Here is a 16,311-nt window from a genome sequence, read left to right as displayed (position 1 = left end):
CAAAGTCTCCTTTAGCGTACGAGACAGACTGGTGTCGGCTGTCATAGCGCTCTTTCGATCGGTGTTGCGATGCCACAGTACGAAGGCGAGCGATACGCCGGGCTTCTTCGGCAAGACAAAGCGTCTTGGCAACAGAGTACTCGCTGTGAAAGTCAAACGGTAGTATAGTGTCAATGCAGCTTAGCGGTAAACGTGCGTAAAGGAGATAAAAAGGACTGTAATCGGTCGTCTCATGCTTTGCAGTATTATAAGCATAGGTGATGAAGGGGAGTACGTCATCCCAGTCCTTGTGATCGGAAGATACGTACATGGCCAGCATGTTAGTTAGAGTTCTGTTCGTACGTTCTACAAGCCCATTTGTCTGAGGGTGATAAGGCGTTGAATGACGGAACTGTGAACTGCAGAGACGAAGCAGTTCTTCTACGGCGTCCGCAACAAACTGACGACCGCGATCGCTAATAATGACACGGGGGGGACCATGTCGAAGAATAATGAATCGAAGCAAAAACGTTGCAACGGACACAGCTGTTGAAGATGGTACGGCCGCCGTTTCCGCGTAACGGGTCAGATGGTCGACACATACGATCACCCATCGGTTGTCGTTAGATGATCGGGGAAATGGGCCCAGAAGATCGATACCCACTTGTTCAAATGGCAGGCGAGGCGGCGGCAGAGGTTGGAGAAGACCTGGCGGAGCGGTCGTAGGGCGTTTGTAGCGTTGACATTGGTCGCAACAGGCGACGTAGTGCTTGACTGTGTCCCGCATTTTGGGCCAGTAAAAACGCTCCTGTGTCCGGTTCAAAGTTCTGATGAATCCTAGATGGCCAGAGGTCACATCGTCGTGCATGGCTCTTAGTATGTCCGTTCGCAGACTCTGCGGCACCACCAGAAGGAAGCGTGCGCCTTTAGCTGCATAATTGGTCTTGTAAAGCAGGCCGTCGCGGACACAAAATCGGCCAGTGGCTCCAGGACGCGATGCGGCTACAAATAGAGGTTCCAAACTAATATCATTTTCCTGCTCTGCTTTGAAAGTCGTCGAGTCTGGGAATGTAGAAGAAATGGGAGCAAAACAGTTATCAAAATTGTCTGCATCACACTCCGTCGTCGTCAGAGGAAGGCGGGAGAGACAGTCCGCATCTGCGTGGCGACGCCCGGACTTGTAAGAAATAACGAAGTCGTACTCCTGCAGTCGAAGAGCCCAACGTGCCAGTCGTCCACTCGGGTCACGGAGATTCACCAACCAGCATAACGCGTGGTGGTCAGTAACGATAGTGAACGGGCGTCCGTAGATATAGGGCCGAAATTTGTGGACAGCGAAAACAGCTGCCAAGCATTCTTGCTCGGTCACAGTGTAATTGCGTTCCGCCTTAGTCAAAGAGCGACTAGCATAAGCCACAACGTGTTCAGCTCCGTCATGACGTTGCACTAGTACGGCACCGATGCCGATGCCACTGGCATCAGCGTGCACTTCCGTAGGTGCGGATGCATCGAAGTGACGCAATACGGGCCCTGATGTTAGTAGAAATTTTAGCTGGCGGAACGCGTCGTCGCAAGCCGATGTCCAGTTGAAGGGGACGGCTTTTTGGAGAAGACATGTTAGGGGGTACACCACGTCAGCGAACCTTGGGATGAAGCGCCGAAAATACGAGCACAGGCCCAAGAAACTCCTCAACTCCCGCACTGACTTCGGTGCTTCGAAGGAGCTGACTGCCTCAATCTTCCGTGGATCTGGCCTCACACCGTTTTTGTCGACCAGATGCCCAAGTACTAACGTCTCCGTTTCCCCGAAACGACATTTCTTGGAATTTAGGATCAAGCCGGCTTGTTTGACACAATCCAGAACAAGACTGAGACGGCTGTTATGTTCACTCAGTGTGCTGCCAAAAATCACCACATCATCGAGGTAGCACAAACAAATTTCCCATTTAAGTCCTCGGAGGATAGTATCCATGAATCGTTCGAATGTTGCTGGCGCGTTACAAAGGCCGAACGGCATAACGTTAAATTCATAAAGACCATCTGGTGTCACGAAGGCCGTTTTCTCCTTATCGTCTGGGTGCATGGGTATCTGCCAATACCCTGATCGCAAATCCAGTGATGAAAAGTAGGCAGCGGAATGTAAACAATCGATGACATCATCAATTCTAGGAAGTGGATACACATCCTTTTTGGTGACTGCATTCAGTTTCCTGTAATCAACGCAAAACCGCCACGATCCATCCTTCTTCTTTACTAAGATTACTGGTGCTGCCCACGGACTAGAGGACTCTTGAACAACACTTTTCCGCAGCATGTCTTTCACCTGTTCAGCAATAACTGTCCTCTCTGTTACAGAAACGCGGTAAGGCTTTTGCCGAATGGGATGCGCAGATCCGGTGTCAATTCTGTGGCGAGCACGAGAACGAGGGAGTGAAGCCTGCTTGTCGCCTTGTGCGAAATCGAATACAGAAAGATGTGCCCACAAAACTTCTGCGAGAACGTGGCGCTCATGTGAGGGCAGCGCCTTGTTGATCATCCATAGGATCTGCTCTTCAGAAGTGCTTTGGTGAGGATCGCTAGTACGAGACTGCTCCTCCTCGCTTAGAACTGTAATGGAGCTGTAAGTAATCTCGTCAAATTCAGCGAGCTTCATATCACGCGGAAGAACAGCAGGGACGCAAGAACAATTGAAAGCCCACAAATTTGAGACGCCATTCACTACTCTCACGACAGAGCGTGGTACGAGTACATCTTCTTTGCGCAGCTCGACGGAAGGGGCTGGACTTGCGCGTCAAACGATGAAAGGTCGGCAGCAGCGAAGTTGACAGGGATACGTGACAGCGACCAAGGCGGTACCAGCAAATCTTGCGAAACAACACAATAGTTTTTCACTGGTAAGGATGTGTCGGCAAGGGTGGCGAGAAGCGCGCTATTCAGAGTAATTTCGCCTGTGCCACAGTTAACGGATGCACCACAATCCTGAAGAAAGTCAATCCCGAGAATCACGTCGTGAGTGCACCGCGGTAGTACGAGAAATTCTGTTATAAGATCTTCTCCTCCGAACAAAACACTTGCAACACAAATACCAAGGGGAACTAGGCACTCTCCACTGACACCACGAAACGTCACACCACCATTCCACGGGAACATAACTTTCCGACCCAGCCTCTCTTTGAATGTCACACTCATGACGGAAACGGTAGCACCAGTATCCACTAATGCTGTTGCAGGTATACTATCAATTAACACACGCACTTTGTTCTTCACCATCATAATAGGCAGAGGAGTATTTCGCAGAGACGCAGACTGTCCGGCGACCTTACCTCCATCGGTCGCGCCGGCTAGTTTTCCGACGGTGGTGGTGACGCAGCACGTCGCCGTGGTGACGGTGAACGGCGTTGGCGACTGGTTGGGGGCGTCAGGCTACGGTCTGAAGCTGGCGAGCCACTCCTTCTACTATATTGACGGAAGGTATTCCGGGGTGGCGCGCCTGTGGTGTTTGCACTATCAGGGTCTGTCAGCCAACGGTCGTCATAACTGTCACGTTAAAAAGTAGGCCAAGTTGGTGGTGGGCCATATCTTGTCTGTCGGCGTCGGCGACAAAAACGAGCAATGTGTCCCGAGGCGCCACAGCTGTAACACACAGGCGATGCGCGACCGACGTTGTAAACCTCGGGGTCAATCCTGGGACGCTGCGAATAATAAATGCGATCTTCCGAATTCCGATTCGTGGTGGTAGCTCGACGAGTTCGTTGATCGTGCGTCACGTCGTCGGGAAAGGTACGTCGGTGCTGTCGCAGCTGATCTACTCGACACTCTGCAACGCCTGGCATGGCAGACAATGCGGACACAGCAGATGCATGTTCTTGAGGTTGGTTGGGAGCCCACCCAAGCTGGTCGACATCCGCCCCTTTGGTGTGTCTTTCAAGTTCTTCGCGAACAATTTGCCTAATAGTTGCCGCAAGGTCTAGTTGAAAACTGTAGTTGTCATTGTCTTCAACGCTTGCCACCGTTGTCACATTTGCTAACCTGCCGAACTTAGGCGTGATACGGCGCAGCTTCAAGGCCTCAAATGTGCGGCAATGCTTGATGAGGTCGGCGACCGAGGCGAGACTCTCCTTTCCGATTAAATAATTGTACACATCCTCGGCTATGCCTTTAAGCAGGTGTCCAACCTTGTCCTCTTCGGACATTCGAGGATTGACCGTTCTGCAAAGCTTCAGGATTGCCTCAATGTACGTAGTACAGGTCTCACCTGGGACTTGAGCGCGCTGAAGCAATGTCTGCTCTGCCCGCTTCCTTTTCGTGGTGGAATCGCCGAAGCACTCAGTAAGGTGAGTAACGAAGCTGTCCCACGTTGTGCAGATATCTTCATGGTTCTCGAACCACACAAGCGCAGTGTCCGTGAGGAACAGAACCACATTGTCGAGCTGAGCCGTGGCGTTCCAGCCGTTGTACTTGCTCACACGCTTGTAGTGGGTGAGCCATTCCTCCACGTCCTCGCCGAATTTTCCTGAGAAAGGGCGGGGCTCCATCTGATGCATCCAGGCGCCGGTTGTTCGAACTGGAGCTGCCAGAGAAGGCTGTTGGTCACCGCTGTGGGACATCGGGATCTCAAGTGGTGTTGGGGGCAGTCGAGCGAGGCGTCGGCTCCGGCGTGGTGCTTGCTGCAGCAGCTCCGTCGTCTTGGTCGAAGTACCCAGCACCTCCACCACAAAACTGTTACGGTTAATGTGAAACTGGCTTTATTTAAGGGACGAGATTGATGGTGAAGTCAAGATGGCGTCCCGAGGCTGCACACGCTAACGTCTTCTTCCTCTTCTGCTCGCCCGGCTCATGCCGTAGCAATATATATATATATATATATATATATATATATATATATATATATATATATATATATATATATATATTTCTTGTAGCGTGCAATTCTATTTTAATCGAGCTTAACCAGAGTGATAGTTCTAAAAGGCAACTATTTGCAGTGTCCTGCAAGTTATACAAGGCAGTCCCAGTTAAAGAAGAAAGAACCCGAGTGCCGTCAGCGTAAGTAACCATGTCACCAGCAAGGCTTATGTTAAGTATATCATTAGCGTATAAAATGAACCAGATTGGTACCAATACTGAGTCTTGTGGTACACCGACTGAGATATGCCCCATTTGCGATGAATGGCCATTCACAATATTAGTTTGATGCCTGTTACGGAGGTAACTCTTAGACAGGTTTGAAGCAACACGGAGTATTCTGTAATATTCTATCTTTTTTACCAACACACCATGGTTAAGCAAATTGAATGTTTCTTTTAGGCCGTGAAATAAACCGACGGTTATTATAGTTTAGTTTCAATATTTGTGGCCGGTTTGTCTTTAATTTCTAGCAAGGGAGATTCAGTTGCCATATTATTTTTAAAAACCGGACTGCTGTTTTGAAATAGCGTTATTCTGAGCATTGTACTTGTAGAGACGATTAATGATCGCGTCAGCAACCTTAGCAAACGTGAAAAGAACAGATATTCGCCAATAAATGTTGACGTCATCTCTGTCTCCTCCATTGTGGGCTACTGTAACGCGAGCAGTTTTCATTTGCTGTGGAAAACGTCCGGTAGTAAACATTAAATTACAAATCTGTGCATGGGGTGCTCATGATATCTGATACATGTTTAATCGGTGTTGTAGCAGTATTATCAATTAATATCTCGGAACTGGTGCCGTCCAGAAAATTCGTTCCAGGTGGATACACCTTGCGAACTCAGCGGCTATAATTCGTAGATTGAAATATGGGGCGCAAAGATAATTATCGTAATTACATTAGCCATTCATTTGAACATCTTGATTTCTCGCAGAAGTAATGGTCGCCTCACCGAGCAATTTAGATCAAGGTTTAGAATTGTGCTGTCTGCCATAGGCAATCCTTAAAAAGTTTGGTGCAGCTAAAAACACACACACACACACACACACACACACACACGCATATATATATATATATATATATATATATATATATATATATACTTGTATACTATAGTTCTTCTTCACTTTTAATCTGATACGTTTTTGTTGCAAATCCTCTTGCTGGTCGTTAAGGTGCCAGGCATCGTCCCTGCGGCCATCATTCATTCATTCATTCATTCATTCATTCATTCATTCATTCATTCATTCATTCATTCATTCATTCATTCATTCATTCATTTCGTCTTCTTCTGGTTTTTCGTTCTTTCTGTCATTCAATAATCATAAATACCAGACAATTTTTTCACAATGAGATGCGAGCTGGCGCCGACGCTGACGCTTCAAACGTCGGCACGTGCATTTTATCACGAGCACAGAAGAAGGAGAAGAAGAAGAAGAAGGCGAAGGATGCTGTACTGTCCCTCTAAAGAAGGCTTTCAGAAACAGGACGGTGTCAGGAGTACGACAAACTTGCCGCAGCATTTCGTAATCCGGCACACAACCGATGAACCCGAGTCGCCGGGGGGCCACCGTCCGCAATCGCCAGTGCATTTGCCTCCGGCGCTGTTCACGCTGCCGCCCAAAGCCACGAACGCAGTGGTCGAGCGCAACAAGAAAGCAAAGGAAGTGGCCAAGAAGAAGAAGAAAAAGCGCCGTCATCGTCACCACAAGCCCACGGAAGTGGTCCGTGGTGGTGGCACCAAGGAAGGCGGCAAGGCGCCCACGGTTAGTGCGTTGCCGTTGTCATTACTGGGCTGTCCAGGGTCGGGCGGTCTTGCTGGGAATGCTTGTATAAAGGAAGGAGCAATCAGACAGCTCAACTTGGCGATGCAGATTCGTCGCTACTGGGAAACATCCACCCCCCCCCCCCCTCGTAACGAGTGCGAAGAAAAGCAGCAACAAACAGAAAAGACGCGATAAGTTCTATCCGTATTTGCTCTACTGTAGCGCTGTTATCTAGTATAGCAAGGTTGTCTTAAGGGACCCTTAAGAGTCACTTACAAGCTAAGAATGAAGCAGCAGTTCCAGCCTCAAAAGCATGTTTCACCTGCTTGTAGTTTGTGCATACTTAAAAAAAAAAAGCTATTGCTGTAGTGTTCGCACAAGCAGGGAAGGTGAAATGAAAAGGGGGGGGGGGGGGTGGCGAATGTTAGAGGTCACCACGGCCGCATTTATGCTCATTATAAAAACACACGCAAGCACAACGAACCTTGCAAAAGTTCATGAGAATGTAACTCGACATCGCTACCCAAGAACCTCCTCGGCATTCGCTGTTGCGAAACCAAGGTCGTGCGCCACCGCCGATAAGATGCAGCTGACGAAGATTAAGGTTATCTCTTTGCAACGAAGGTTTGGGAATCATTTATGGACCACTCACAAAGCGCCTTTTCTCAAAAGAAGACTCGGCCATGCCATTTCTTGGGCGTACAGTAGTAGGAGGGAAGGTTGATGGCTAATGAAACGGCGAAGAGGTAGAATTCGTAAAGGTAGCGCACGGATGCAGTGCTCGTAACTTAGCAGTCAGTGTCATCTGCGAAAATTTTTTGCGTTTATAGCAGTTAGTTTCTCAAACACAACCACTTGGGAGCTATATTCATGGGGCTGAATTCTTGACACCGTTCTTTAATAATGGCAGTTCGGGAATGCAGTTCGTGGACGAAGCAGGTCGTGAATGTTCGTTGATGAAGATGCATTTTTTCTTCGATGGTGGAGGTCGTGACGGACAACCAAGAACTCTACCTGGGAATTGAAGATGTACTACCCACGTCACTCCCTGGTAATCACGCCCATGAGCCGGTTACTACGGTGAAGCTGACCAAAAACCGACCTTCCATAGTGGAGCTCAGAGAAGAGGTGGGTCTATGTTTCAAAACGACTAGAGAAGCCATGCAGTTCAAAGAGAAGCGATAACACTAACTCATTACCTGAACCACCTGCGCCTACTTCTTCACTGCTGTGCTTCCATAGCTATTCCATAGCATGTATTATTCATTGAATATAGTACTACCATTGTGTAATTTGCACATAATATACATATATTATTGGTTTAGAAGGTCCCCCTGACAGTTTCATAGCTCTGGAACCTCCGAATGTAATTAACGTCATTAATAAATATAACATGAACTTGAACCTGAACAGACAAATGGACGTATGTGCAAGGTTTCCAAAAAACACGCGGTCACAGCGTTCCACCTTTTAACAACCTGCTATATATAGGCCTAAACGTATTCCGCATTTAAATTTATTACACTGCCTTACACAGCGCACTACAAAACGGTTGACATCGCGGGCAGAATTTCGTCCGCAACTATTAACGATACGGGTAGTGAAAATTTATTTTGAAGCAAACCTGGAAGCATGCACTGTTTTCTTCTCTGCCTACTTCGGAATATTTCGTTGAATTTCAGCTTCCAGAAGTATTGGCATGTAGGAGCTAATGAGTTGGTGCGGTTGTTTTTAAATGCCTTCTAACGGAGCGGGGGCAGTTGGCTAAACATTTGAAGGCAAACAGCAGAGCAAAACTGTTGGCGCATATACGTGTACATTAAATCTAGAAAGTGCCTTTTTAATTTATGCTGATAACAATTGCAGCCCAGGTGTTCACGTGCGAGCGTTACTTTTTCCTCGATTATCGCGACAAAGCGAGTCGCTGAATATCTCCGCCCACTAATTATTCTCACGTTCGCAGTTCAGAAAGATGGCGCACAAGCCCACAATGTCTACCGAGAGCGGAAATGCGGCGGCAGCTTCGTCCACGTTGGCTGGACCGTCACCACCTTCGTCGGCGCTGCGGTCGAAGCCCGCCATAAGCTTGGCGGACAAGGTTTCCGACAAGAGTCGCGAGACGGCCGAGAAGAGCGAATGCCGCACTTCCGGTCACGTGACGGCCACGAGCAGCACTCCTGGACACTGCGACGTCGGGAGAACCAGCGGCGAGTCGTGCACGTACCTCGTCACCGCTCTCGTCATGCTGGGCCTGGCAGCTGGACTGGTCCTGCTGCTGACCACGCTGCTGCTTGACAGGCTTGAGAAGAGGGCGGCCGTCTCCCGGTCCGTCAAGGCTAACACCAGCTCTCGGCGTGCGAGACCAGTATTTGGATTCCACAGCGGCGGTTTGACTATGCCGCTGATTCAATGACTTTGCCACTGAACTCTCCTGCAAGGAGAGACCGTGCCTCTTCCTCTGGCTGACGTCCAAGCAGCCTCGGTGATCTATTGTCGTATTCTTTTTTTAATTTATATGTCACCCCCTTTTCAACCGGCTAATTAATTCTGATCAGACTATACTTGACCCACCAGTATCCCAATCGCACGTCCTCGGCCTTCACACGACCCTGATATGCTCCGCCGAGGCTGCGCTTTCACGTGCACGATTTTCTACCGCGCGAAACGCAAATCGCCTGTTGCTTGGAAGTGTGGACATGTCTATCGCAAGTTACTCGAGTTGTCGCCGTGGCCACCTTCGCTATCACATCTTATTTTCCCTGAGCTTCGACACTGAGATCAGGAGCTTAAGTATTTTAGGCGACATTTCACGGTGGAACGCACACGCGCCTGTGACGCATAAACTGTCACGACGGCGTGTCACTGCGGTACATATGTCCCGCCTTTTCTTGACACTTCATAGGCGGCAACATTCGCTCGAATTTTGGTCACTTACATGGTCACTTAAATGCTATTGTCACCTACAACTGTCGTGAAGTCCCTTTTCTTACAGTATATATGCCAGGAAGGGATACGCTGCAGTGGATCACGACCATTTCATTAATCAGGTAATTGACAAATCCGCAGAGTACATTAAGCCTCTCTATATGGCTTTTATAGATTAGGAAAAGGCATTTTATTCATTAGAGAAACCAGCAGTCGTAGACGTACTACGTATAATCAAGGAATACAGGACGCTTACGTAAATATCTTAGAAAATATCTACAGAGATTCCATAGCTACCTTAATTCTCCACAAGAAAAGCAGGAATATAACTACAAAGAATGGGGTCAGACATAACTACAAAGAATGGGGTCAGACAAGGAGAGACAATCTCTACAATGGTATTCACTGCGTGCTTGAAAGAAGTATTCAAACTCTTAAACTGGGGAGTCTTAGGAGTGCGGATCAACGGCGAATATCTCGGCAACCTTCGGTGTGCAGATGACAGTTTCCTGTTCTGTAACACACGAAACGAGTTACAACGAATGATTGAGGACCTTAACAGAAAGAATGTAATGCTGGGGCTGATGATTAATATGCAGGAGAAAGATAATGATGAATAGCCGGGCAAGGGAACAAAAGTTCAGGATCGCCAGTCAGCCTCTAGAGTCTGTGAAGGAGTACGTTTACCTTGGTCGATTACTCGCAGGGAACCCTGATCATGATGATGATGATGATGTCCTTGATGAGTTTGGCGCTTACCCACTCGCGGGGATTGGCCAATAGTCGGGCAGACTTTGCTTAAGTGTGCAGAAAATGGAGGTAACAACCTAAATTTTGTTACATGAATTTAGCCGAGAGAAAATCGAAACGGTTCAGTAGACTGTCATGCTACGTAGAGGAAAAAAAAATTATCTATAATATATCAATGCGGCAATAGAGGAGGAATAAATAGAATAATATGGTCATCAATGAAATCGGTTTGATTCAATAATAAATTTTTCTAAGGCGAAGCACACATTCCTGTGTGAGTGCCCAAGCACAGACGCTCCGAAAGACAGTAGTACCGGAGTGTTCAATGGCAGGCCAAGCTGTCGCACTGTAATTTCTAATGTCATTTTCCTCACGGAGGAGAAACGCCGGCATTCCAGCAAGTAGTGCTCAATCGTCTCTAATGCATTGCAAAAATGGCACAATGGGGATATTGCCAGACCAGATCGGTGCATGTAAAAATTTAGAGATGGGACTCGACAACATAGTCTCGTTAATGTAACTTCCGTTTGTCTTGTTTTGCAAAACTTCCTACTCCAAGGGAATTGTAAGTGGCGTAGTTCCAAGGATGATTTAAGGTTCGATTGTGATGTTAAAAGGATGTATCTTCTGAACCTGGCGGACGTGATAAAACCCATCGTTGGAAGAAGGGGAAGCACTGGGCCGCTGATAGAAGCCTTTGCCAAGCTGTCTGCCACCTCATTCATAAATATGCCTTTGTGCCCAGGTACCAATATTAATCGTAAACTTCTCAAATGACTAGAAGCCAGTGAGTAAAAAGTTTTCAATTTGTGTGACTCGCCGGGAGCAGTAAGTGAGGTGCACAGCGACAAAGAATCTGTGATTATTACCGCCGTTGTCCTGGAAGATTGTAGCTTTCGTAAAGCTAGGACAACAGCTAGGAATTCCGCTAGGTATATTGGAGTGAAGTCGGGAAGCCGAATAGAAAAAGACCAGTCCAATGATGATGAGAAAGAGAAGGAAATTTACAGAAGAATAAAAACGGATTGGAGCGCATACGGCCGACGCTGTCAGCTCCTTACTGGATGCTTACCATTATCATTGAAAAGAAAGATGTACAGTCAGTGCATTTTACCGGTGCTGACATAGGGGGCCGAAACTTGGAGACTGACAAAGAAGCTTGAGAACAAGGTCCGCACAAAGAGCGATGGAACGAAGAATGTTAGGCGTAACGTTAAGGGAGCACTTTGCTCCATTTACAGCATGTCACATGAGACAGATTGTCCGCGCCAGCCAATACATCGCGAAGCGAAAACACGTAAAGAGCTGCGCTCAAATTTCGCGTTAGGGAGGATCGCAATCGTCGTTGAATTTTTACCCTAGTGCTCATACACACTTTGAAGCCCACAAAAGGGCGTTTCACGCAGTGGCGTAGCTAGGTCGTCTGGCACCCGGGGCCCACAGGTCTTCTGTCACCCCCCCCCCCCCCCCCAGGTGTAGCCGGCGGAAAGAGGGGTGTCTTCAGACGTATATGACACTCCCCCCCCCCCCCCACCACAGGTCCCTTGCACCCGGGGCCCACGGCCCCCCGGCCCCCCCTATTGCTACGCCACTGGTTTCACGTATTCCCTACAGCTGCTTTCCTGATATACCCGATTTTTTTTTTACTTGTCATGTCTGGAGCTCGTGGATTTATAGCTAAACTGGCACCTTCGGCGCGTGTCATTAAGGGCTCTTGAAGAAGAAGAAGAAGAAGAATAGTCCACGCCGGTTGCGGAGTACTGGTCATCCGAAGAAGGCATCAAGACCGAAGGTAGCAACGTCTGAACTTTGTCGCTGCGGTTTTTCGACCGGCGCGACGCGCACCAACACCCCCGGTTGTGAGTACGGCAACTCGGCAACGCCTGTCTTTAGCCACCGCCTCAGCTCTTCACTCTGCGGCTGAAGTGCATGGCGGAAGCACCCGGTGATCAGAATAGAGGACAAGACGCGAACCAGAAGGGTAAGAAGAAGCGTCATCACCAGCAGCGAAAAAAGCCGCTGTGTGAAGACGCCCAGCAAGGAGCCCAGCCCCAGAAAGATACCAAGGCGGGCATGGTAAGAGCGTCGTCACTGCACTCGATATTTGTTGTTGTTGTTCAACGAGGAGTCAGGGTAAAGGCCTGACATCTTCGGCCTCAAGTACGGCACGAATTTGACTGTTCATAAGGTTTGATGCCACACTGCAGAAAAAGAATATTAGGAAATGCTACCGTGAATCATGCTACCGGTATGACGTGCACAGTTCGAAAACTGGACCGAAAATTTCCACCGCCATATAAAAAAAAAAAAAAAAAACTCCCTGGCGATTTAGCCGTAAATGCGAGAGTAATGCGTGAGCATGACGTAGCGCCTCTTTGAATTCCTATATATATATATATATATGGTGGCCCACCCTATGCAGATAAAAATATGCAAATGCCACGTAGCTGGATAGCTGGACAGAACCAAGGTAATGTTGTTTGCCGTCGCTTGGAGGTACTCGGAGCATTTCTTGTATTCTACCGAATTACATAATTAGCTTTAATTAATTATTCATCTTCTCAAATAAAATCAGATGAAAAGTGTCGATGAGAAAACTGTAGAGCAACACGAAAAACTCCCGATAGAGCTTCCTATTGATCAATACGCGCTACATAAAAGCATTTTTCCGAGCGTGAAAGAAGCCCGAAAATAGGCGCAAGATTGCCGCGCGACTGGCCGTTCTAGGTACTTTCTGCCTCCGATGTACATTCTCACAAACTAGCCCAAATTTCAGCTCTTACAGAAATCTATATGCAAAAAAAAGGGTGTCGGTTTCCAGAACTTGAATCTGGGTGTTCATGTGCACCATCATAACTTACCATGTAGAATTCCATAGAAAAAAAACAAAGTGCTTGGTAAGAATGTAGCTTTAGGAGGGTGCATAAAGGTTAACAGGCTAATACCTTTTTCAATGTAGGCTGTCATTACACGATTGTGTACCGTGCTTCTTTTTAAGCCTTCATTAATCGTTGGTAATTGGGGAACATAAGAATGTAGAAGCGCGCAGTCATGAGGGTAATTCACGCATCCAATTCCTTCAATAGGGCCTGACGACGTAACTGTGTTTCGACGCAGCGAAAAATGGCAGTGGTATTCAGTAGTAACATCTCCAACGATAACGTCAGTGACGCAGTACTATGGTTCTATACATCAAGCATGTGGCGACCGCCCTTTCACTACCTTGCACAACCATCACAATTGTTAATGATGATCCTACGCTTTTTGTTCAGGTGTTTCTTGCAGACCTGTTTGAAACCTGGAGTACCTGCAGTATAGTGAAAAGAAGGCATTTTCTTGCCGGCATATGCCTTACAAAAACTGAGTGGTTAAATTTAATGCTTTTGTTCGGCTTGACTTCTGTGATGCTGGTTGGGGCCTGCAGGTCACTGAAGGAAAGGAAGGCGCCAAAGTGAGAAATGCTGAAAGTCTGCCCAAGCCGCGTCCTGCCAAGGACAGCGCGGTACCCAACGATCCGAGGACGCTGACCAAACTTCGACCTTCCTTATTGGCACTCAGAGATGCGGTGAGAGACTCGTATATATATATATATATATATATATATATATATATATATATATATATATATATATATATATATATATATATATATATATATATATATATATATATATGATATGTGTGTGTGTGCACCCTCATAAGGTAACAGCAAGTCTTATCTGCGCACGAGGACGCCTTTTTCACGTAATTTTAGCGACAGAGCTAGCCGCTTATAAACTGTTGACTTCTATAGGTTCTAATAAATCCTTCTTCCTTCCTGCACCCCTCTTATGCTATCAGTTCAGGAAGATGGCGCCCAAACCGAAAATGGACATGGGAAGCAGAAAGATATCGGTGGCTTCTTCCATGGCGTCCGGACCATCACAAGCTGCGGCAGCAGGCCCGCCCGCCGGGCGTTCTACGATCGCATCAGCCACGAGGAGCCACCAGCGCAGCCGGGAGGGGCATTCCACCGTGTGCATCGGCCCCGACAAGAGCGGCGACCATTCGCCCACTTCCGGTCGCGTGTCAGCCTCCACCAGCACCGGCGTGCGCTCTCTCCTGAAAAGCTACACGGCAGGCAACATGCCCAGCGGCCGCTCGCTGGCATTCTGCGTCGCGGCTCTCGTCGTGCTCGCGCTTGCCGTACTGGTCGTGATCCTGACCGCGATCCTAGGGCGAATGCACTCGAAGAAACAGGCGGTTTCTTCGTCCGCCACGACTGTCGCCATTCCTCATCACGTGAAAGCTGGTGTCGGCGCCGACGGTCACCATCGGAGCACGTTACCTGCTCGATGACTAACCGCGCGAGCTCCCAGTTCCTGGAATCAAGGACACACGGAGCCTGCACATGCGGCTGTCCTCGTGCTTGTTGATTTATGCGTCGCTCCTTTCTTTTCTCTCGGATGTTTGCAATTTTGCTCAAATTACTTGCAGCTTTCCGCGCGATGACATGCCTTATAGATACCTGGCGGATTGTGACTCACCCTATAATAGATATCCTTCTATCGCGCCCCGCTTTGCGCCGAATCAAATGCGAGTTCGTGCAGCAGGGCACGTGGAAGTGGCTTTCACGAGAAGGCACCGGATTGCCGTAACCTACTATATATGCCACTTTTGTAGCAGACGTTAAAGTTGAGGTGATTGTTGTTCGAATTTGCTGCTCCCTGGTCCAGGTGTGCCTTGCCGTTACGATGACCTGACTTCTCCATGCATGCATGAATAGACGAGCGCTCGCTGAACCTTTCATGAACGTCGACAACAATTGACATTCATTTCAGGTGCGGTACCGAGGGGGCGTATAGATTCCTGAATAGATATTCGACTTTCCTATCCTTGCATTACATTTGCCGTCGGCAAGTATATAATGTAAACGCTCCGCTCCCAGATTTTCGATGGTGTTGTTCTCTATCGCTCTCCTTAAGCGGGCTTTCTCCCTTTTACATACTAGTTGTTGGTGCTGAATGTGGACGCCGCCATAGTCGCAGGGTGGAGCAAGGAACAACGACCTGACTGCGCGCGAGAACGAGTGCTTGTAATACGGACCTGAAGAAAGAAAGCGTGATAGCCCTGATAGCCCTGTCGTTGCGCTGAGAGTTCGCAGTGTCGGTGCTGCGAGAGGGCACCCCCATTTCCTATGGGACCCCCTTGGCACATGTGCCGCGCCGTTGCTATTGTTTGGTAACACTGTCCATGCGTTGCTCCACGAGGCTTGAAACCGCAGGACATTATAGTGGGACTGCGTTGTCAGGTGAGTCAGCACGCCTCTAGCTCCGTGCCATTGGCTGTCAACATCCCGAGCAACGTATATACTCCGTGTTCACCAATCCATTCGCACGTTTGCAGCTGTTCCTAACAGGCGGCCAGTCACGATAGGGAACATTTTGGCAGTGGCTGCATGCCGATGACAACGAAAGGCTTTGCGAGCTTGGCAGAAGCTTAACTTGGCAGCGTTCCTGGCAGCTTGGCTTCTGCCAAGCTGCCAGGAACGCTGCTCCAGCTACTAGTAAGCTCATTGTGCGTATTCTTAGCGTCTTTCTTTCTTTCTTTCGTTCACGAAGGAGCTGTCATTATTAAGGAAAGGCGATCAAGATTGTTTTCAGGCAACGTGTTCCACTGAGTTTTTCGTAGCTCCGTCGGCTCCGTGTGCTCGAATGGAGGCGAATGATATATGCGCGATGCGGCACCGAATAAGCGCACAGAGCGCCGAGCGCATCGTACGTAGTGGCAAGCAAGCGCACAGATAGTGATCTATGTAGAAGGAATTGACGCAGTACATATGCGTGCAGTTCCATTTTCTGGCTGCTGAACGAGCATACTGTCGACTTATCATCCTCACCACGAGACAAGCCGTCGCGACTGGCCGCCGCCTGCGCCGCTTCAGACGAGGACAATTAAATCCATCGCCATCTACCTTCATCACGAAATCACGATCGCACGGGA

General features: G+C 48.3%; 2 protein-coding genes across 2 annotated transcripts; both read left to right on the top strand.

Moving 5' to 3' along the window:
* The first annotated feature begins 6,336 nt into the window (after nt 1-6,336).
* Nucleotides 6,337-9,086, top strand: LOC142583553 (uncharacterized). The gene is made up of 3 exons (XM_075694040.1): nt 6,337-6,654; nt 7,642-7,782; nt 8,618-9,086. The coding sequence occupies exons 1-3, from the start codon at nt 6,337-6,339 to the stop codon at nt 9,065-9,067; spliced, it is 909 nt and encodes a 302-aa protein (XP_075550155.1). The 3' UTR covers nt 9,068-9,086.
* A 2,965-nt stretch (nt 9,087-12,051) lies between these two features.
* On the top strand, nt 12,052-15,504 carry LOC142581873 (uncharacterized). The gene is made up of 3 exons (XM_075691318.1): nt 12,052-12,405; nt 13,754-13,894; nt 14,170-15,504. Exons 1-3 carry the CDS (start codon nt 12,259-12,261, stop codon nt 14,665-14,667), a joined length of 786 nt encoding a protein of 261 aa, XP_075547433.1. The 5' UTR covers nt 12,052-12,258; the 3' UTR covers nt 14,668-15,504.
* Nucleotides 15,505-16,311: the final 807 nt, after the last annotated feature.

Source organism: Dermacentor variabilis, chromosome 5, assembly GCF_050947875.1.
Source record: "Dermacentor variabilis isolate Ectoservices chromosome 5, ASM5094787v1, whole genome shotgun sequence".
In the NCBI taxonomy this organism is placed as follows: domain Eukaryota; kingdom Metazoa; phylum Arthropoda; class Arachnida; order Ixodida; family Ixodidae; genus Dermacentor; species Dermacentor variabilis.
This window is presented reverse-complemented; position numbering and strand designations above follow the sequence as displayed.